Source organism: Lampris incognitus, chromosome 6, assembly GCF_029633865.1.
Source record: "Lampris incognitus isolate fLamInc1 chromosome 6, fLamInc1.hap2, whole genome shotgun sequence".
Classification (NCBI taxonomy): Eukaryota; Metazoa; Chordata; class Actinopteri; order Lampriformes; family Lampridae; genus Lampris; species Lampris incognitus.
Window position 1 is genome coordinate 68,594,983 of NC_079216.1, and position 23,052 is coordinate 68,618,034.

The 23,052-nt window shown below is 45.6% G+C and overlaps 1 protein-coding gene across 1 annotated transcript in view; it reads left to right on the forward strand.

The window, feature by feature from the left end:
• The first annotated feature begins 1,939 nt into the window (after window positions 1-1,939).
• Window positions 1,940-23,052, forward strand: part of eea1 (early endosome antigen 1) — a 43,871-nt gene continuing 22,758 nt past the window's right edge. Inside the window, exons 1-12 of the mRNA XM_056281581.1 lie at window positions 1,940-2,053; window positions 5,497-5,574; window positions 5,793-5,905; window positions 6,034-6,088; window positions 6,196-6,261; window positions 6,503-6,533; window positions 6,620-6,724; window positions 7,035-7,156; window positions 10,120-10,275; window positions 11,827-11,943; window positions 21,891-22,229; window positions 22,807-22,956. Of these exons, the coding sequence (XP_056137556.1) occupies window positions 2,030-2,053; window positions 5,497-5,574; window positions 5,793-5,905; window positions 6,034-6,088; window positions 6,196-6,261; window positions 6,503-6,533; window positions 6,620-6,724; window positions 7,035-7,156; window positions 10,120-10,275; window positions 11,827-11,943; window positions 21,891-22,229; window positions 22,807-22,956 (1,356 nt within the window). The 5' untranslated portion in view covers window positions 1,940-2,029. The remainder of the gene's footprint in view (window positions 2,054-5,496; window positions 5,575-5,792; window positions 5,906-6,033; window positions 6,089-6,195; window positions 6,262-6,502; window positions 6,534-6,619; window positions 6,725-7,034; window positions 7,157-10,119; window positions 10,276-11,826; window positions 11,944-21,890; window positions 22,230-22,806; window positions 22,957-23,052) is intronic.

The following is a 23,052-nucleotide window of genomic DNA, read 5'->3' on the forward strand; positions in this document are numbered from 1 at the left end:
CCCCTCAGCCTCTGCTGTTATTACACCTCTACACCCCTCAGCCTCTGCTGTTATTACACCTGTACACCCTGCCCCTCAGCCTCTGCTGTTGTTACACCTGTACACCCTGCCCCTCAGCCTCTCAGCTGTTATTACACCTGTACACCCTGCCCCTCAGCCTCTCAGCTGTTATTACACCTGTACACCCTGCCCCTCTGCTGTTATTACACCTGTACACCCTGCCCCTCAGCCTCTGCTGTTATTACACCTGTACACCCTGCCCCTCAGCCTCTGCTGTTATTACACCTGTACACCCTGCCCCTCAGCCTCTGCTGTTATTACACCTGCACACCCTGCCCCTCAGCCTCTGCTGTTATTACACCTGTACACCCTGCCCCTCAGCTGTTATTACACCTGTACATCCTGCCCCTCAGCTGTTATTACACCTGTACACCCTGCCGCTCAGCCTCTGCTGTTATTACACCTGTACACCTTGCCGCTCAGCCTCTGCTGTTATTACACCTGTACACCCTGCCCCTCTGCTGTTATTACACCTGTACACCCTGCCCCTCGGCCTCTCAGCTGTTATTACACCTGTACACCCTGCCCCTCAGCTGTTATTACACCTGTACACCCTGCCGCTCAGCCTCTGCTGTCATTACACCTGTACACCCTGCCCCTCAGCCTCAGCTGTTATTACACCTGTACACCCTGCCCCTCGGCCTCTCAGCTGTTATTACACCTGTACACCCTGCCCCTCTGCTGTTATTACACCTGTACACCCTGCCCCTCAGCCTCTCAGCTGTTATTACACCTGTACACCCTGCCCCTCAGCCTCTGCTGTTATTACACCTGTACACCCTGTCCCTCTGCTGTTATTACACTTGTACACCTTGCCCCTCAGCTGTTATTACACCTGTACACCCTGCCCCTCAGCTGTTATTACACCTGTACACCCTACCCCTCAGCCTCTGCTGTTATTACACCTGTACACTCTGCCCCTCTGCTGTTATTACACCTGTACACCCTGCCCCTCAGCCTCTCAGCTGTTATTACACCTGTACACCCTGCCCCTCTGCTGTTATTACACCTGTACACCCTGCCCCTCAGCTGTTATTACACCTGTACACCCTACCCCTCAGCCTCAGCTGTTATTACACATGTACACCCTACCCCTCAGCCTCTGCTGTTATTACACCTGTACACTCTGCCCCTCAGCTGTTATTACACCTGTACAACCCGCCCCTCAGCTGTTATTACACCTGTACACCCTGCCCCTCAGCTGTTATTACACCTGTACACCCTGCCCCTCAGCTGTTATTACACCTGTACACCCTGCCCCTCAGCCTCTGCTGTTATTACACCTGTACACCCTGCCCCTCAGCCTCTGCTGTTATTACACCTACAATGACAATGTCTTAGTAAACGTACGTTTGTTGATGTGACGAAATGTACAGTACGAGTATGCATCGGTTGAGTTGCGTTATTTCCCAGGGGGATATAGTTGCCTTTAGTTTTGAACAGGAAACGGTAGCAGGAAGTGTAGGTCAACACATATGCACACACTTAAAAAAGAGGAAAGTGGGACCATGTGAGGATGTAAAGGCAACAACTCGGTGTCCCGCACGTGGTGAGTTGCATGTATGACGTGTTGCTGGACTACTGCGGTCTGCAGCGTGTCGTGTTGATGTCAGTAAAACACAGCTGCTGCCGCTCCTCACGGCGGCGTTATAACGCCACAGAGATCGTCAGTAAAACACAGCTGCTGCCGCTCCTCACGGCGGCGTTATAACGCCACAGAGATCGTCAGTAAAACAGAGCTGCTGCCGCTCCTCACGGCGGCGTTATAACGCGACAGAGATCGTCAACGTGTCCGGAGTGTTCTTGAACAGAGCCCGGCTCGCAGCCCTGCCCGCCCTCCTCCCCACGACCCGCCCACCGCATCGCCTCCGCCGCCGTCTGCCTGGTCAGGTGTTCGCTCCGCAGCGACGTGAGCTTTGCCTTGGAGGAGCCGGTTGGGTTTTGTGCCGAGGCGGATCTGCTGGAGACCATGTTCCGAAGAATACTCCAGATGGTAAGAGTTCTGGACGAGAGACGGCGGTGTCGTATGTCTGTTGTTGAACCCAGTCGCTGTGCCTTGGGAAGACAGGCCCGATCCCTTTTCTGTCGTCCGAGTGGGGGGCGGGGGGGGGTGCATATTCTGACCCGGCGTGATGCGGGTGAGCGGACCTCAACCGTTCAGCCAATAGAGAGCCTCCGAAGGGGAAATTCCGCTAACCCGTCACCACGAAAACATCATATCAAGCGCTCCTTTTCGTGAGGGCGACACAGCTAGCTCTGGCATGCTAATCGCACTCATTGATTGACGCCGTCGGCGTGACGGACGTGGCTGCGGGCTGTGCGCCGTCACCGCCGCGGCTAGCGTGCGCGTCTAGCAGCCGTCCGGTACTCGGCCCGCTGGCCCGCCGGCGGCCACGGGAACGGCGGCGGCCCGCCCGCAGCCCGCCCGCCGGCCGCTCCCGTGGCCGCGGTGCGGTCGTTGCTCCGTGTGCTCGGTTCGTATGCGCGGCGGCGGCGGCGGCGTCGCCGAGGTGACGGTAGCCGCAGGGGACTCGGTGGAGCTCCGGCCTCGCCTGCCTCGTCCCCTCCCGCCTCCTGCTCGTCGCAGCGTGGGTGTGTGTGTGCTGGCTGCTGGGGAAACCATCTGGCGCTAATGTCGCTGCTTTTAACCAGCTTCTGACCTACATGTATGGCCGCACTGCAAGGCCGGCCATGCCCCCTTCACCACAGCACAGGCCGGCTCTGGCAGCATGACTCCTCAAACCCTCGGAGCCTCCCCCTACCTCGACCCCCTACCTCCACCTCCACCTCCCGCAAGTGTTGATGGGGACCCCGACGACACAGGGGAGGCTGACAGATGGCCTTAGTTTGCCTGCTATCCAGGCTATGTCAAACACAAACGTAGCCTTGTTAGGCCGATGACCCATTTATTGATATTGACCCATAGAATATTGCAACTGATCACTTGATTGGAATCGATGTTTTTAAGCACATCTGTAATGACGTCAGAGGGGTTAGGCCCATGTAATCGGTGTCAACATTGGATGTCAATACACACAGGAGGACTGCAATGTACAGAAACACACAACCTTGGTAAAAGTATTGTCCGAGGACTATTAAGCATTTATTATATTCAGCCCTATTAATTAATAACAGGCACGTTTGGTAGTAATGCCCCCTTACCGGAGTTTATTAAAGTCTTTCAAAGATGAAATGCATCACTAAAGGAGAATAAAAATGCCATCGCTGTTTGGGGCTGAATTGATTCTAAAGACTGTTGTCAGTGTAGTATTGGATTTTTGTCTGTGGCTGGGGCAACATTGAAAAAGCAAATATCACGATATTTTTGACTAAATACCTTGCTATGGATAATGTGATGATATTTTTGGGATGCATATTGGCACTTTCATAAGATGTTTATGCATGAGACATTTTTGAGAAATGCCCTGTGATGGACTGGCGGCCTGTCCAGGGTGTCTTCCCGCCTGCTGCCCAATGACTGCTGGGATAGGCTTCAGCATCCCCGCAACCCTGAGAGCAGGATAAGCGGTTTGGATAATGGATGATCGTTAGTAATGTAGATATGATGACCAAACAGGTAGAGGCATTCGTTGTTCATTTCACTCAGCTAATCTGAGTGGCATAAAACTTAAGAACATTTTTATCAATGAACTATAATGTAGCTCTTAAGTCCAGGGATTGACAACATTTAACATTGTAATATTGCATTATCAAAATATTGTGCTAACCGAAATCCCAGATGATATCTGGTCTCATTGCGTCACTGCTATATACGTATATTGCCCAGCTGTAGCAGAACGTGTTTGCTTCCAGGAAAATGTTCAGGTTTATTTGAAGGATCACTGTTTCTTGGCTCTCAAGGTAACATTATCAAGTGCTGAGCAAAGAACCCAGATCACCCTCAATCTACACAGACCTGCTGGCCTTATGTAGTCGAGAAATGAACCAAAACAAGTTCTTCTGATAAATGGACCACCAGTGGTAGGGAATTTGCTGCAGGTAGCTATACAATTTGAAATGATAGAAATGTCTACTCCAGCTGTTTTAGCCACAGAGCACTGGTCTGATTTGAGCTGTGCTTGTTTACACTGATTTGCCAGTTTATTAGGTACACCACCACCCACCTTCACACAAATGTACATTCCAGTTATACATCACATGACTGTTCAGCTGAGTGTTGGAATGGGCAAAATGGGTGACCTTATTGGCTTTTAATGTAGCATGATAGTGGCCGCTAAGTTCTAGCATCTCCCAAACAGCTGTTGTCCTGGACTGTTCACGCACAGCTGTTTCGTTTCAAGGGTTTATCAAAAATGGTGTGAAAAGCAAAAAACTACCAGTGATGGACAATCCCGTGGATGAAAACAGCTTGTGGATCTGAGGGATCAAAGGAGAATGATGAAAATCGTGCAAGTGAACAAATAGGCCACAACCAGGCAAATCACATCTGAATTTAACATGGTGTGCAGAATGTCATCTCAGAACGCACCACTTATCAGATTTTGTCTCGACTGGGCTACAACAGCCCCTCCTGTTGAAGCAGGTCCAACAATTGACCACATTCTAGTCGGGGGTGCAAAGGTCAAAGCCAGTTGCTGATACAATAGATAGGGACAGCAGAGGCTCAGGAGGTAGAGCAGGTGTTCTGTTAAGGAGGGTTGCTGGTTTGAGTGTTGGCTCTTCCCAGAAAAAGTGTGGCGATGTCCCTGAGCAAGTCACCTAACCCCTCTCTGCTCCTGATGAGCTGGTTGTTACCTGGCATGGTTGACACTGCCATCAGTGTTTGAGTTTGTGTTTGTGTCAGTAAAATGTGATGCATTAATTGTAAAGCACTTTGGAAAAAAGTGCTATATAAATGCAGTTCATTTACCATTTACAGTAGGTGTAACATTTCTGTGCCTTTTGACTGCCATGTATGATGGAGAATCAGTCAGTGAAAAAGTCAGAGCGAGGCAAGACTCCCTTTTACCAGTTCTGGTCGTTCTTTGTTTACCTAAAAGGTAAGTGGCAATTTCTGCTGTGGATGTGCTTGTCCCAAATTCAGTTGCTAAACACCTTTTATTGTATGTCACAATGTACATCTGGCTGATGAAATGTTAACGGTGCAATCCATAATGGCATGTGCCTCCACAGTTATGTGGAGTACTGCAACAACACAGTCGCTCTACTGAGAACAAGAAATAGGACATCTCGCCATCAGGTCGATCTGTATTTGTTTGAGAAATGGAGATGCCTGAAAAAGACTTGAAAGTGATGCGGCAGTGACAGGTTTTCTCATACACAATTACACAGCTTTTATGAAGATTGACAAAAACAACGGCAGACATGGAACGAACAGATGCTATGTGCATCAACTGTGGATTTTACCTTTAAACAGTTGTGCTTAAGAGTATGTAACTTTTTTGGCTAATGGTGTATTTTCTCTCTCTAATCCAGACTCCTGGGAAAGGAGGTTCTCAGACGCCAGAATCAGAACAGCCTAGTGCAGATCTGAACAATGACCAGACGTCTGAGGTAAACTGGATGCTCCCTTCTTACTTATGACTTCAATCTGACCCACAGGTTCTGTTTTGCCACTGGTGTTGTATCAGTATCTGTCCTGTTATCAGGCACCGCTACATTACAATGTAGAGTTAAGCCAGGAATGTTTTGAAGCTTTATATGTCTGCTCAACTAAACATGTTAACAAATGTAACATCAGCTTCTTACTCACAACAGTTGTGTATATGCAGGGCTTCATCTGTCCTCAGTGTATGAAGTCTCATAACTCTGCAGAGGACCTGTTTAAGCACTATGACCTGTTCCATGACACAGGAGACCCGCCGTCTCACGTGGGTCCCACTCGGTGAGATTTGCCTCCCAGCTCTTACATTTCACAGATTCATCAAATTTGAAATTGCTATGATACACATTGTTGCATTATAGCTGTTTTGTGGAATATATATTGTTTAATGCGTCCTCTCTTCTTTATAGGGAAGACCTTACAATGTTGAGGCAAGAAGTTCAGGACCTTCATGCCTCACTTAAGGTACTGACATGTATTTATAGACGGTAACTATCAAAGATCTATAAAATTTGTATATTTATTTTAAAACGAGTCTGCAATGTGCTTTGCATGTCTTTTCTCCCTATTAGGAGGAGAGATGGTTCTCTGGAGAGCTCAAGAAGGAGCTAGATAGAGTTCAAGGACAACTGAAGCAAGTAATTCCTTTAAGATGTTTGATACACTGTATACAGTAATGAGTTACTCACTGATAATAGAGTAACGGATTGTCATAAATACATGGAAATAACTCATGTGAAATAAGAATATCGAAAGAGTTGGCTAGCTGAATGCCAGAGTAGATTTTTACACATGATTATGTTTATGCCTACTCCTGCTGTTGTTGATACAGTTGAGTCCATACAAGTCAGTGTTTGTATCTTTCCCTTGTATCCACAGAGCGATGGACAGACGGACCCAGAGGATTTGGGTAGGAGGATTCCAAATACATTTTAGAGATACTTTTGCCTTTTGATCGTGAACTTTAACCATTCAGAAACGGTGCTCTTTTCTTAGCCATGGAGATGAAGCTGAATGAAGCAGAGACAGAAAAATTCAACATCAAGCAGATGAAAGACCTGTTCGAACAAAAAGCTGCCCAGTTGGCTACAGAGATTGTGGGTTAGTATGGAGCTGGTAGGTTGCGAGACAGGAGGCCTGTGTGCTGCTGGCTGGCCTCTCATTGAAAATTATCACACCATTACTAGATCTCAGTGGAGCCCACATCATATTTTAGTCTTGCATAGGTTGTAAGTCCCAAGGCAATATAGATGTTGCATTTTATACTGCAATGATGCTTTTCCTTTACTCACTATGAGTAAATCTATTGTTAGCCATCGTCAGAGTTAGAAAGTGTGACCAGTGATATAATTACATGGTTTCTGATTCGGGTGTTTCTGGAATGGGCTTACTATGTTGTTGAACCCCACAGACATAAAATCCCGCTATGATGAGGAGAAGAGCTTAAGGGAGGCTGCTGACCAGAGACTCGCCAAACTAACACAAGATCTTCAAACAGAGAAGCAAGAGAATGAAAGACTTCACACAGAGCTGGTACAACACATGCAAAACTGTACAGAGTTAGCATTCTTGGATATATGCTTATGAGATAGACGTTGAAGTCAAGCAGAATAAAACAAGAACATGAAAAAGTTGCCTGCATACTTAAAGAAGAGGGGGCGCTATGGTCTAATTTTACCCCTACTGCCCCCCCCCCCTTTCAGCCATCCGATTATCCGATTTTAATGTCAGAATTTGCTCCTGTTTCTCTGCCGTTCCTTGTCAATACTGTAGCCCTTATGTGTCCCTCCTCCAGTCCCTGTGATATATGTCCGACAAAATTCTTAAAATCCATCCTCCCTGGCTTAGGTCCTAGCCAGCTGTCTATAATCAACTGCTCATTTACATCCAGGTCTGTACCTGACTATTTCGAAACTGCCTTGTGTTCAGCCCCTCCTCAAAAAAACCCTGTCTCGATCTGGCAAGGGTAGATAATTATAGGCCAACTTCCAAGCTTTCTTTTTTATCCAAAATCATTGAAAAAATTGTAGTGGACCAAATCCTGCAGCTGACTGAGGCTCATAACATTTTCAATAAATTTCACTCTGGCTTTCGTCTCACGCATAGTACTGAGACTGCATTACTAAGAGTGTCCAATGACATTCTTATGTATGCTGTTAAAGGTGGATACTATATTCTTATTTTTCTAGATATAACCGTTGCCTTTGATACCATCGATCATGCCAGTTTACTTGATAGGTTGGAGAACTGAGTTGACATTTCTGGTACAGCTTTAAATTGGTTTCAGTCTTATCTGACTAATGGATTTTTTAATGTTTGTATTAACAATCGTGTGTCCTCGTCAGCTCTCCTACTGTGTGGAGTCCCTCAAGGGTCTGTCCTTGGGCCTGTCCTCTTCTCTTTATACATGCTTTCTCTGGGTCATCTGTTTAGTCACTTTCAAGGCACGTCATACCACTGTTATGCTGATGATACTCAGATCTATTTATTTGCCAAACCCAATAACTTGAATCAACTGTCCTCCCTCCATGATTGCTTAACTGCCACCAAAGACTGGATGTCCCTTAATTTCCTCCATCTAAACCGACAAAACTGAAGTGCTCTTAATTTGGCCTGAGAACTTTGCCACTGCAGTTGATCAGTGTATTGGTCCACTTCATTCAAACATCAAACCTACCGCTAAAAATCTTGGTATCATCTTTGACCAGAATGTCTTTTGGTCAACATGCTTGCACCATGCTTTTGATCATCAAGCTTGTCCAATCCTGTTTTCTTCAGCTAAGAAATATTGCAAAAATCAGAAATATGTTGTCTTTTAACACACATTAGTCACACATTAGAGGGGTTTCAAAAGTCTCAGTGGCTACTGTGGGTTTAGCAATATCTTTACATATCTGTGATTGAGGGCAGCATGGTGGCCCAGTGGTTAGCGCTGTTGCCTCACAGCAAGAAGGTCCTGGGTTCGAACCCTGGGGTTGTCCAACCTTGGGGGGTCATCCCGGGTCATCCTCTTGTGTGGCGTTTGCATGTTCTCCCCGTGTCTGCATGGGTTTTGGGTTTCCTCCGGGGGCTGCGGGTTCCTCCCACAGTCCAAAGACATGTAGGTCAGGTGACTCGGACATACTAAATTGTCCCTAGGTGTGAATCTGTCTGCCCTACGATGGACTGGCGACCTTACCAGGGTGTTTCCCCGCCTTCCACCCAATGAATGCTGGGATAGGCTGCAGTGTCCCGCAACCCTAATTAGGGCAAGCAGCTTGGAAAATGGATGGACGGATGGATTTTGTCTTTTAAGGCTATTGAAATATTAATTCACATTTTAATTTTCTCCAGTCTAGATTACTGTAACTCCCCCTACTCTGGCCTCAACAAAGCTACTTTAAATCATCTACAGTTGGTTCAGAATGCAGCTGCTAGACTACTAACTAGAACTAGACTACAAACTAGAACTAGCCGTAGGTCCCATATTACCCCTATTCTTGCACCCCTCCATTGGCTTCCTGTAAAATTCAGAATAATCTGTAAGATCTTATTGATTACATTTAAATCACTGCATGATCCTGCCCTGAGTTACATTTCTGATCTTCTCATTCCACTTCCCGACCCTCAAACCTTGGTCTTTTAGCCATCCCCGACTCCAACTGCAAAACAAAAAGTGACTGCGCCTTTGCAGTTTTAGCCCCAAGCCTCTGGAATAATCTCCCCCAATCCATTAGATTTGCTGAATCTTTGGACTGTTTTAAGCAGCTTCTAAAAACCATCTTTTCAGGGAAGCCTTTTTACAGATCCCCACCCCTGACTTCTGTTTTGTTTTGTTTTAGGCTTGGTCTGTTACTCCCTATGCCATGTTATATATTCATTCAGTTTATTTTATGTCTTTACTCATATTTTATGTATTGAGTGTAAAGCACTTTGTAACTGTGTTTTTAAAAGTGCTACATAAGTAAAATTTTACTTACACTATGAGGCAAAAGCTGTTGTGATTTAATACATGGCAAAAAAAAGTAAACTTTTGTTTTGTGGGGGCATTTTTGTCATACACAACACCTATAACAATCAGAGTGGGCACTGATACCCCCTCTAGCTAGGCTGCATGCATACTGGCTAGTATCCCTCTGTCGTTGCTGTGAGCTCAAATAAGCAACCTAGAATTGAACCAAAGAAATCTGTCCTGAGTTTTTGCTGCTTGGTGGGAGAATAGACAAGGTGGCCTCCATACAGTCTCCCTCCCTGTCGTTATGGAAACATCTAATTGAACTTCGTCCTTAGAATTTAGACGAAACGGCAAGCTGAGTGGTGTGTTTTTTTTTTTTTTTTTTTTTTTGCAGTCTCATTATTTTAGGCATTCTCAACGTTGATATCTGCCCTTTTAATGGTATCCGCTGTTTCCAGCTTCGACTAGTTTGACTAAAATAATAAGTGCTGTACTCTGAATCCAAGAAGAGATAGTATATTTTGCTGATGTGTTCAATTTAACACCCTGCTCTGTTTCCTAGCTACAGCGACCAGGTGTGGAGGATGTGGAGGTCCTAAAGAAGGAGCTGGTCCAGGTACAGACGTTGATGGACTGCATGACTCGTGAGAGAGAAGAGGAGTCAGAGCGTCTCAAATGCCACTATGAGGAGCTGCAGGCTAACTACACTACCTCAGAGGTGAGGTGCACTACATAATCATGTGTAATGGACCTCACAAGGATGTCCTACAACAACAAAAAAAGTCCTACAAATGAGACTTTTACACATGTATAATGACCTAAGGGCAGGAATCTCCTTGCTCTCTCGGAAATGACTTATACAGGCAAACTTGTGGTACGGAATCTCCTTGTCCTCCCCCACCTTAAATCCCTCCCCTTTGTCCTCCCGTATACAGTCACACATATTCACAGAAACTGCACAATCATTTGCAAGATTAATGAGAGCTGATCTGAGAGAGAGCCTCCCAGTGCCCTTTGCCCGGCCATTAGCTAGGGCCACATTTTATACTTTGCCTCACCCAAAAGGAAAAACTGGCATATCCTGCGAGAATCAGATGGTATACTCCTTGTTTTCTTTGTCTTTGTTAAACCAGGAAACTTCAGTCCTAAATTGTAATCATTATCATTTCTATCTGGTGCATACTTGAGACTTACATCCTGCCTTATTGAGCCCAGCAGGCTTTTGAGTTGGAGAGGATATTTTTAGGGTTCTGTCAGGCATGTCTAGGACTCATATTACCTTCTATGCACCTTGTCATAACATATCTTAAGGCATGAGAATTTCTGATTCAACCACGTTGAGAAGCTGCGATCTGAAGTATCAGACATCTCTGACTCAGGCCATGTGGTTTTAGTGAAGTGATCATCCTGGGACGTAAAGAACAGCTATATCACAGTGACTTAATCTGTAGCTCTGATCTCTGTAGAACAGCTTTGAGTTTCCTTAATTAAAAGTATTTTTAAGTTAAGTGCTTGTCACTGGGAATGCCAGTTTTCTCAACATTGTATCAATGTGGAAACGTCATCACGTTTTCTTAAACGCACATCATACCTCAGATAGTTATGAGAGGAGCAGTGCATAACTGTTTGCTTTTAGAAATACAACTGATGTACCACATTTTATATTGTCATCCAGTCTCACTCACAGCCCACCTCTACTGCACATGAAAGCCTGGCTTTCTGATGACTTTCTGCTTATGCTATCATAGCAAGATGATGCACAGTTTAGATATTTAAAGCATGGTTCATCGATGCAAATTTGTGATGTTTTTTTTTTTAATTCAGTCAAGCAGTCAACCATCTTGCTCTGACTAGCTGTGTCTGGCCTCGCATAGTTGCAGTGTAACTTACTTGTGTCCTTGTCTCTTTTCCTTCCTTCTCCTTATCTTCCGCTCCTCACCTCTCATTCACCAACATTTGCTCTCTCTTCAAGATTTGTAAACTGGAGGTAAAAGCATGTCATTTCAAATTAGCGCCAAATTCTGTTTCATGCCCTGAAATCTTTGAAAGGTTTTTCAGGTGCAGCATTTTTGCCTACAGTGTCCCCTGTTAAATTTTGGCATCTGTTGGACTGAAACATTTTTATAACCCCTTTCTCGATTGCTTCATGCTTGGACCCTTTTTTTTGTTGTTGTTTTTTTTTTAGCCTTGTATGCCAAAGTGATGATGTGTATGTGGGTTGTTGGTAATTAGATGCTCTGTAAATGTGTCTGACAATGCTTTACTGCAGATGACAATATCCCAGCTGAAGGCAGAGCTGGAGAAGGGTCCCCAGGAAGCAGCTGTCTATACACAACAAATCCACCAGTTGCAGAGCAATCTGAATAATTTGCAGCAACAAACCCAGGTAAAACACACTCGCACACATGCAACACTGCTGTCAAACAAATGTCTAACAACCGCTATTTTAGTCATTTGACAGCTCTACAATTCTTGAAATATAACCATAAGCATAAATGTGATTGCCATGGCATCTGTCCACTAATATCCAGCAAGGATAAGCTGTTCGCAATTTACTTTTACTACAGTAATTTTAACAAGACATGCCGACTGCCCTTTTCTACTGTACATGCCAGTCTACTTCCAGTCAACCTTCCTCTGCTGTGTGGCATCTGCCTGTGTTGTCACTAGGCTATGTGAGGTATCATTGACAACCTACACATGTTGATAAAACTCACATGTGAGTCTATAATTAAAACAGAACGGGGTCTCTGCCATGCTGGCTTTATCAGTTGGAGGGGAAATACAATCTCAGGGAAAAGTGTAGTCAAGCTGAGGGCTGTTGCTAAGTGTGGGCCTGCCAGAAATGAAGCCCTCCCACGTCAGGTTTGTCTGTTGCACATCTCCAAGCCAAGCAGGTTTCTGGGTAAGAGGATTTCCGACCATGGTGTCCAAGAAGGACCCTTGTCACTGGTTACCACAGGACGTGGTCCTGACAGACAGAAATGAGACAGAAGTGGTTTGTGGAGGGGGACTGAACAAGGACAGCTAGAGGGCTGATATTAAGGGCCAACAGGTGAACAACCAACAGGGGTTTCATTGAACCATAAAAGCGGGATTACAGATGAATGTCTGAGCTGCTAAACGTGACAACGACCCAGCCAGTGTGGACAGCAACAAGGTCTTTATAAAAACATGGCAAATGGAGGAGGGAAAGAAAGAGTGGCTCTAGGTCGAGTGGGTTGTCATAAACAGAGGCCACCTGCTGTGTGACTGAGGACCAACAGATAGACAATTTATGATATGTCTGTGATCTCTAGGGGCCCTGTCACACGTCCCGCTTAGCAGCACGACACATGATTAACAGCATTTTGTTCTTTATCGCCCTGCTGCCGAGTTTACTGCAAGGGAGTCTGCTGTGCTCACGCCAACACGCTTGTATTCCAGCTTCCCTACTGGAAAAAAATAACGCCCTTAGAAATGTCATTCCACACCTCTGCTGTGAATGTTTTTTTTCTGAAGTGAGCTGACAGATGCCAGTGCCATGCCATAGGTGCCTTTTGGCAGCTTTTATCAGACTATTACAAAACACTCTCACTTGTTGGGTAGAAAAAAAAACTTGTTCATGTGTTGTTTAGCTTACATCAATGCTGATAGGTCCTTCAGGTGCTGTCAGTCTTTTCCCTCTCCTTTTTCATATACACTACCGTTCAAAAGTTTGGGATCACCCAAACAATTTCGTGTTTTCCATGAAAAGTCACACTTATTCACCACCATATGTTGTGAAATGAATAGAAAATAGAGTCAAGACATTGACAAGGTTAGAAATAATGATTTGTATTTGAAATAAGATTTTTTTTACATCAAACTTTGCTTTCGTCAAAGAATCCTCCATTTGCAGCAATTACAGCATTGCAGACCTTTGGCATTCTAGCTGTTAATTTGTTGAGGTAATCTGGAGAAATTGCACCCCACGCTTCCAGAAGCAGCTCCCACAAGTTGGATTGGTTGGATGGGCACTTCTTTGAGCAGATTGAGTTTCTGGAGCATCACATTTGTGGGGTCAATTAAACGCTCAAAATGGCCAGAAAAAGAGAACTTTCATCTGAAACTCAACAGTCTATTCTTGTTCTTAGAAATGAAGGCTATTCCATGCGAGAAATTGCTAAGAAATTGAAGATTTCCTACACCGGTGTGTACTACTCCCTTCAGAGGACAGCACAAACAGGCTCTAACAGGTACTATTTAATGAAGATGCCAGTTGGGGACCTGTGAGGCGTCTGTTTCTCAAACTAGAGACTCTAATGTACTTATCTTCTTGCTCAGTTGTGCAACGCGGCCTCCCACTTCTTTTTCTACTCTGGTTAGAGCCTGTTTGTGCTGTCCTCTGAAGGGAGTAGTACACACCGGTGTAGGAAATCTTCAATTTCTTAGCAATTTCTCGCATGGAATAGCCTTCATTTCTAAGAACAAGAATAGACTGTTGAGTTTCAGATGAAAGTTCTCTTTTTCTGGCCATTTTGAGCGTTTAATTGACCCCACAAATGTGATGCTCCAGAAACTCAATCTGCTCAAAGAAGTGCCCATCCAACCAATCCAACTTGTGGGAGCTGCTTCTGGAAGCGTGGGGTGCAATTTCTCCAGATTACCTCAACAAATTAACAGCTAGAATGCCAAAGGTCTGCAATGCTGTAATTGCTGCAAATGGAGGATTCTTTGACGAAAGCAAAGTTTGATGTAAAAAAAATCTTATTTCAAATACAAATCATTATTTCTAACCTTGTCAATGTCTTGACTCTATTTTCTATTCATTTCACAACATATGGTGGTGAATAAGTGTGACTTTTCATGGAAAACACAAAATTGTTTGGGTGATCCCAAACTTTTGAACGGTAGTGTATATATATATATATATATATATATATATGTATATATACTATCATGAAATTAGAGAGAAGAATGAATTCGCACTACATTGTGTCCAGTGTCTACCTATTTAATAATAATAATAAATCCATCTATTCTGCCCTTACTAGGATATAGCTGATTTCTAGTTTAGCAGATAGCTAACAGGGTTCCTCAATAAACATCCAGGAGTCAGCAGGTAAGTTTAGATGTTTACTTTCAGAGGCACTGTGAAACTGCAATACAGAGATAAAACAAAAATGAATAAAATGTTACAATTTGTAATGTATTTGACTCTTTCTTTATATCAACAAACGCTGAGTCATTAATTATTATGCACAACACAAATATACACAAACGTGCTGAAATTATCATGGATTAGCCACTACAGCTAACTAGCATTAGTTTAATGCTAACTTAACATTGAAAATGCCATAGACAGGCTAACGCATTAGCATCGCTCGCGTTTTTAAATTTACCACACATCTATTAACTGTTTCAGAAGACCATAACAGGTAAGCTTAACATAAGTAGGTAAGTATTACTTACAGATATATGCTCTTTAGGGTTCAGCAGAGAAAAATGAACAAATGAGGAGTACAAAACAGCGGTTTGCTTCAAGGCCTTCTTCCGTGTAAAGGAAACTACGGCAAGTCCACATGAACAAACAGCGCAGCACAACAGTCAACATTCATCTTCTCAAAGGACCAGCACACTCCCCGCCTGGTATAATGTGCTATACCACTATGTCCCTCTGGGTAGTAGCACTACATCTGAGACGGGTCTTGAATACACCCTGGGGGAGCCGCCTTTAACAACTCCCACTTCCACTTTACGGACCCTGTTGTCCTGACCAGGAAAGGTATTTACAACAAGTCCTGTAGGCCATTCATTCCGTTTGGCCTGGCTGTCCTTTAGAAGCACAACATCTCCAATTTGCAGACTAGGTTGGTCTGCTTGCCATTTCCTTCCTGGCTGGAGTGTCGCCAGGTACTCTTGACGCCATCGTCTCCAGAATGAATCCGCAAGGCCCTGGACTTGCTTCCACTGACTCCAGTAGAGATCCTTAAGGTCAAGGTCTCCTGAAGGAGCAGACACAGAGTCAACCTTTTGTGTTAAGAGCATGGCAGGGGTGAGTACAGTGGGCATGTCTGGATCTGATGACACAGGAACTATTGGCCATGCATTCATTATGGCAGCGACCTCTGCTATCATTGTGCTGAGAACTTCATGAGAAACACTGAGGGAATGCACCTTGAGCAACATGCTGTCTAAAATGCGCCGAGCAACCCCTATCATTCTTTCCCACACTCTGCCCATGTGGGAAGAGTGTGGAAGATTGAAGTCCCAAGTACAGCCTTGGTCTTTGAGGTAAGACTGAAGCTCTACATTTTCAGGTGTTATGCCAAGTTCTTTGCATGCGCCAACAAAGTTCGTCCCTCGGTCTGAACGAAAGAGCTTTGCTGGACCCCTGATGGCAGTGAACCTTCTAAGCGCATTTATGAAGCTCGATGTAGACAGAGACTCCACAATCTCCATATGAACTGCTCTTGTGACCAAACAGGTAAACATGACGGCCCAGCGCTTGATTTCTGAGAGGCCTCCCCTGGTACGTCGAGCACAGACAGTCTATGGACCAAATACATTTAGTCCAACCTGTGTGAATGGAGGAGCTTGGGTGAGCCGATCAGCAGGTAAGTTGGACATTTTTTGTTTTTCCATGCTTCCTCTTAACCTCCTGCAGGTGATACACTTGTGAATGATGCTTGCTACAAGTCTTTTCCCTCCCGGAATTCACAGCCCGGCAGACCTGACGGCCCCTTCAGTGATGTGCCTACCCTGATGTGCGACTCGTTTGTGGTAATACTGCACCAGCAAAGTAGCAGTATGGTTGTTTTTAGGGATGATTATGGGGTGTTTCTCTTCCCAAGAGATTGCAGCTGATGACATGCGGCCACCAATCCTCAGCACACCATCTGCATCCAGGATGGGATCGAGCTTTCTGAGAGGGCTGTGTTTTGAGACAATCTCTCCTTTGGACAGACTTTTGATTTCCTCTTTAAAGGCCTCTTGCTGTACAGTCTGGACAATTACTGTCCTTGCCTGTGTAAGCCCATCTGCTTTTGGTATATCCCGCTCTGGAGCTTTAGAACAGGATCTGACTTTCTGAATTAGCTTGGCTATTCCATGTGTGAGTAGCTTCCAGCTGGAAAAGCGTTCGAACCTGTGAGAACTAAATAGTGTCTCAGAAGCTTTTGTAGCAAAGGTTGCAACCAGTGGATGCACATCTGCATCCGTGTCTGGTTCAACAAGCTCAAAGGACTCTGGCTGGGTAAGTATAGCTCCATCATCTTTTTTAAGAAAGGAGGGTCCTGAAAACCAATTTGTCTCCCCCAAAAGTGTAGCTTGTGTTCCGTGCTGACCAAGTGCCACTGTTCTGGCTGTGATGACTTCCGAGTGCGTGTGACTCTGTTAGCGACGTACACATAGAACCTGGTGTTGTAGATATAGCCCAGCACAACTCTAGAGTCAGTGTAGAACTTCACTGTGTGGATCGTGACATCTAGTTCATCCACTAACATGTCGGCTAGCTCGACTGCGAACACGGCCGCACAAAGCTCCAGACGAGGCACAGTATGAGCTTCACGTGGTGCTAATTAGGATTTCCCCATGCAGAATCCTACATGACTGTGTCCTTCATCGTTGACTGCTTTGAGGTAGGCCACCGCAGAGATGACCATGGTGGACGTGTCGGAGAAGACACATAGTTCCCTGTGCTGTGTGGAGAGCAAGGAAACAGGTAGGTATGGCCTTGGTATGTGAAGTTCCTCAAGTGCCTTGAGTGAGTCCTTCCAAGACTTCCACCGTGTCTCTTTTTCAGCAGGTATTGGGGCATCCCATTCGCAATGCTCAGTACATAGTTCTCTGACTAGCGCCTTGCCTTGTACTGTTATTGGAGCCACAAACCCCAGCGGGTCGAATATGCTGTTGACCGTAGAGAGAATACCCCTACGGGTAAATGGCTTCTCCTCTCTAGAGACAAGGAAGGTAAAGCTGTCAGTTTGAAGGTGCCAGTTGAGACCTAAGCTTCTCTGCAGGGGTAAAGGTTCCACACCTAGCTCTAGGTCTTTCAGCTCTTTAGCGCGTTCCTCGGATGGAAACGCTTCCATCACTGCAGCATGGTTGGAAGCTATTTTGTGCAGTCGGATGTTTGAGTCGGCTAACATTTCTTTGGTCTTTTTCAGGACTCGGATGGCATCGTTGTCAGTGGAGAATGACGTAAGTCCATCGTCAACATAAAAGTTCCTTAGAACGAACTGTTTTGCCTCCGTCCCATGTTCTTCCTGGCCTTGCAGGGCAGCTCTTCGCAAGCCGTATATGGCAACAGCGGGGGAAGGGCTATTGCCAAATACATGAACGGTCATGCGGTACTCTGCGATCCTGTTGGCAAGGTCATTATCCTCGAACCAGAGGAAACGTAAGAAATCGCGGTGTTCCTGGCAGACTTTGAAGCAGTAGAATATTTGTTCTATGTCTCCTGCCACCGCCACAGGTTCCTTACAGAAGTGAGTGAGGACTCCCAAGAGTGTGTTATATAGGTCAGGGCCACTCAACGGGACGTCAATAAGGGAGACGCCGTCATGCTTGGCGCTGGAGTCGAACACTGCTCGTACCTGGCCTGGTTTACGTGGATGATAAACCCCAAAGATTGGTAAGTACCAACACTCTTGTTCCCCACTGAATGGTGGGGCTGGTTCAGCATGACCTGCTTCAAAGATCCTCTGCATGAAAGCAACCATGTGTTCCTTCATGTCTGGCCTTTTTCCAAGAGTGTGGCGTAACGTCGAAAGAGGCTTGACCGCTTGTCCTCTATTGTTAGGGAGTTTGCACCTTGGTTCCCTGAAGGGTAGTGGCGCCACCCAACCGTTTGAATCATCCATGAAGACCTCCCTGTCCATTATTTCCAGAAAGGCTTTGTCTTCTACAGACATGGCAGGCTTGTCGTCATGTGGCATTCGCTGGAAGACCCCTTCACCAAGACTGTCTTTTTCATCAAACAGGTCTTTCGTCTCATCAGCCCTTGGAGCTTGATGGCGATGCACTGGAGGATCAAACTTCTCTTTGATGTGGAGGCTGTTAGGGCAGGGGTCAAACAGAGAAGTACGCCCATTACTCAGCACAGTAGTTCGGTAAACATTGACACAATCTGATTTGTGGGCTCTTCCGAGACAGACCTCTCCTACAATCACCCAGCCCAAGTCGAGACGCTGGGCGTAGGGGGCATCATGGGGTCCATTGTATTGTTCTCGAACCTTATGTACCCGTGGTATGTCTTGGCCGAGCAGGATAAGGATGGCTGCAGAGGGATCTAGAGCTGGGATCCTGTCCACGACCCGCTTGAGGTGTCTGTAGTGTCTTGCAATCTCAAGTGTGGGGATTTCCGACTTGTCATCTGGGAGCATGTCACATTCGATTAGAGTGGGGAGTGGAATGTGAGTTTTACCATCTAATGACTCCATGATGATATTGTTAGTTCGTCGCCCTGTGGTTTCAATGACTCCGGAGCAGGTCTTCAGAGTGTATGCTGCCATGCCCTCTGTAATACCAAAGAGTTAAAAAAAAACTCTGTTCTTGCCAGGGACTTATTGCTCTGCTCATAAGCCTCGACTGCTCTCTCTCTCTGGCCTGCTGGATAAACTCTGACGAGACAGATTTTGGAGCACGATCTTGATGTCAGTTCATTTTGATGTGACTGTTTGAGAGGCTCCTTCCCCTTGATCCCCGCCTTGATCTCTTGTGGTTACAGAAGTCTCAGTTATCCACGGAGCTGGACCTGGATGTAGTGCAGCAGGGTGGCTGTCACTCTTGCATTCTCTGCACTGAACATTTTTTCCACAGTCTTTGTCTAGGTGACTGGATGACACGCAGCACCTATAGCAAATATTCCTCTCTTTAAGGTAGGCTTTCCTCTCATCCAAGGATTTGCTCGTGAAACCACGACACTTCCTAAGGGGATGTGGTTTGTTGTGGAGTGGGCATTGCTTGTCTGAGTCGGCCATCCTTTTATCTGAGGGGTTGTCATGGCTGCTGTCAGAGTCTACTGAGACCTCTGTCTTTTGACAGAAATGGGTGTTTTCACGTTGTGTTTAAAGGAGTACTCTGCCTTTCCCATGCTCAATCCACCTGTGAGTGGGGCAAAGCTTGGGTTGTTGAGCATTTTGGTTTGATCACAAACAATCTTTACAAAGAAGGACAAAGGTGGATAAGATGTCCGGTGGCTTTCTTTGTACCGAGATGCTAGAGAGACCCACTTGTCGTGCAGGGAGTATGGCAGCTTTTGGACAATCGGAGTGATACCACGGGATGTGTCCAGGTAATTGAGACCAGGTAAAAATCCATCTGCCCTGGCTGCTTCAAGCTCCAAGAGAATGTCTCCCAGCTCTCTCAACCTTTGATTGTCTCGGTTTGAGATTTTTGGAAAATCATCAACCTTCTTAAGGAGTGCATTTTCTATGGCTTCCAGCGATCCATAGCAGTCTTCCAGCCTTTGCCATACCATGCTCACACCTGCTGCTGCATCGTGGATGTGGACTGCTCGTATTCTCTTTGCGTGCTCGGATGATTTTGGTCCGAGCCATTTACACAGCAGATCAAGCTCCTCCCTTGATGCCAGGTTTAAGTCCTCCGTAGAACTGCAGAAAGATGCCTTCCAGGCCCAGTAATTTTCAGGAGGATCGTCAAACCGTAACAACCCGGAGCTTATCATCTCACGACGTATTAAATACTTGGCCAGATCGGTTGTAGATGATGAAATGGGCTTGGTTCTGGGAGCAGCACCTGTATGTGGCTGAGGAGGTTGGTAGTTACTGCTGAATGGTCTTGAATTGTGTGACTGCATTTGGTGGCTGAAAGTGTTTTTGGATGGATTTAAACTGTGCAGATGCTCTCGCTTCTTCAGGTAGCCGGTCATGAATGAGCTTTGGGCGTGAGGGTAATATGGAGTAGTATCATCCCTCAGTTTGAACATTTGCTGAACAGGTAAGTCACAGAGTTCATAGCGGCTGATCTCACTTGACTCCTCTTCACCTTCCCCCATATTGTTTTCAGCTGTCTCACCATCGTTCATTGTTAGCTGGCGCATTAGTGTTGACGTGGGTTCCAGCGGCTTTGAGTCCTGCTGAGGCTCAGGTTTTGGATTCTCCATGTACTTATGCTCAGCGTATTTATTTTTTAGGCTAGCACGATGTAGCTCTCCAAATTCGTTCTCTGCAGCTGCTTCCAGAACATTAGCTTCGGCGACGGCAGCTGCAGCGGCGCTCTCTAGCCTCAGTATGTGTAGACTGGCTTGCAGCTCTGCTTTCCTTCTAGCAGCCTCAGCTGCAGCCTTTTGTTGCTCCTCTTCAATGTATGCTTGTGCTTTAATCATGTCCGCTTCTCTTTGTGCAAATGATGCTTGCGCACGTGCAGCCTCCGCTTTTGCACGTGCTCTGGCTGCAATGGCGCTGGCTGAGGAGCGCTGACTGGCACGTGAGGTGTTGGAACATACTGACCGCGTCTCAAACGTGTCTTCATTATTATCCATTGTGTTTCCTGCAGCTTTGATGGCAGAAGAAAACTGTGTGTGTTTCCATGAAGATCCACTTATCTGTAGGTAACCCGTTAGGCGTATATCTTTTCACTATTCTGCCCTTACTAGGATATAGCTGATTTCTAGTTTGGCAGATAGCTAACAGGGTTCCTCAATAAACATCCAGGAGTCAGCAGGTAAGTTTAGATGTTTACTTTCAGAGGCACTGTGAAACTGCAATACAGAGATAAAACATAAATGAATAAAATGTTACAATTTGTAATGTATTTGACTCTTTCTTTATATCAACAAACGCTGAGTCATTAATTATTATGCACAACACAAATATACACAAACGTGCTGAAATTATCATGGATTAGCCACTACAGCTAACTAGCATTAATTTAATGCTAACTTAACATTGAAAATGCCATAGACAGGCTAACGCGTTAGCATCGCTCGCGTTTTTAAGTTTACCACACATCTATTAACTGTTTCAGAAGACCATAACAGGTAAGCTTAACTTAAGTAGGTAAGTATTACTTACAGATATATGCTCTTTAGGGTTCAGCAGAGAAAAATTAACAAATGAGGAGTAAAAAACAGCGGTTTGCTTCAAGGCCTTCTTCCGTGTAAAGGAAACTACGGCAAGTCCACATGAACAAACAGCGCAGCACAACAGTCAACATTCATCTTCTCTTAAAGGGCCAGCACACCATCTTATATAGTGCTTTTCTAACACTCAAGAGTCACTTTACAATAAACAGTGGTTTATTGTAAAGGTTTATTTATCAGTTTAACATCATCTTTACTCTGATAATTAATCAATCTCTGCAGTATATGTGCGTTTGTGATTGTGCTGTGCTGTCCTGTTGTCACAGAGTCTGTCTGAGAAGCTGGCCCGCCAGGAGAAGGAGCACCAGGAGCTGGAGGAGCGGCTCTGCTCTGAGCAGGCCGCCAAGAAGGAAGTCCAAGCCAGCCTCCATCAGAGGGAGCTGGAGGTACAAGAGCTGCAGGCTAGAACCACGGGGGTTGAAGCATCCTTGCAGAAGACCCAGATGGAGCTGAGAGAGAGGAGTGAGGAGGCAACCAGGTTGAAGAAGGAAGTCACTGAGCTTGAGGTGAAGCATGGTGAGCTGAAGGCTGAGAGTAAACAGCTACAGCAGCAAAGAGAGGAGAAAGAAAGCCTGGGTGCTCAGCAGCAGAATGAGATTACTCAAGTGAGTGTGATTCAGGGTGTATAAAGCATGCACTGACAGTCCATATACTACAGAGTGACCAATTATATATTTGAATTTTATCCATTTTTATTGCGATTGTGTCAATTGTCATTAGGGGGGGGGAAGTGGCGGCACGGTGGCCCAGTGGTTAGCACTGTTGCCTCACAGCAAGAAGGTCCTGGGTTCGAACACCAGGCCATCTCAGGTCCTTTCTGTGTGGAGTTTGCATGTTCTCCCTGTGTCTGTGTGGGTCTCCTCCGGGTGCTGTGGTTTCTGCCCACCATCAAAAAGACATGCATGTTAGGATTAACACTCCTGCCTGTACGCCTGACCAAGGCAGTAGGAAAAAGAACTGGAGTTGGTCCTGGGGCGCTGCAGCTGCCCACTGCTCCTATACAATAGAATGGTTTGAATGCAGAAAGCAAATTTCATTGTAATCTACAATGACAAAATAAAATGGCTTTCTTCTTTCTTCTAAATGCGCAAAATCAAAATATTAATCGTTCCCATCCTTGAATATGACGATGAGGATTCTCCAGAACAGTCAGCAATCATCTTCTCTGTGTCTTCCTCCTAGCTGCATGCCAAGCTGCTGGAGGCGGAGAGACAGCTGGGAGAGCTTCAAGGCCGTCTGAAAGAGCAGAGGCAACTATCGGGAGAGAAATTAAAAGACCGCGAGCAGCAAGCGGCTGACCTCCAGCTCAAACTCTCTCGCAGCGAGGAACAGGTAGGCTTTTGAGCTGGTCTTGAGTTGAATTAACAAAGAAACGGATGGGACAAAGACAACATGTGGATGTGCGAGAACTTAGTTTTTCTGTCCTTT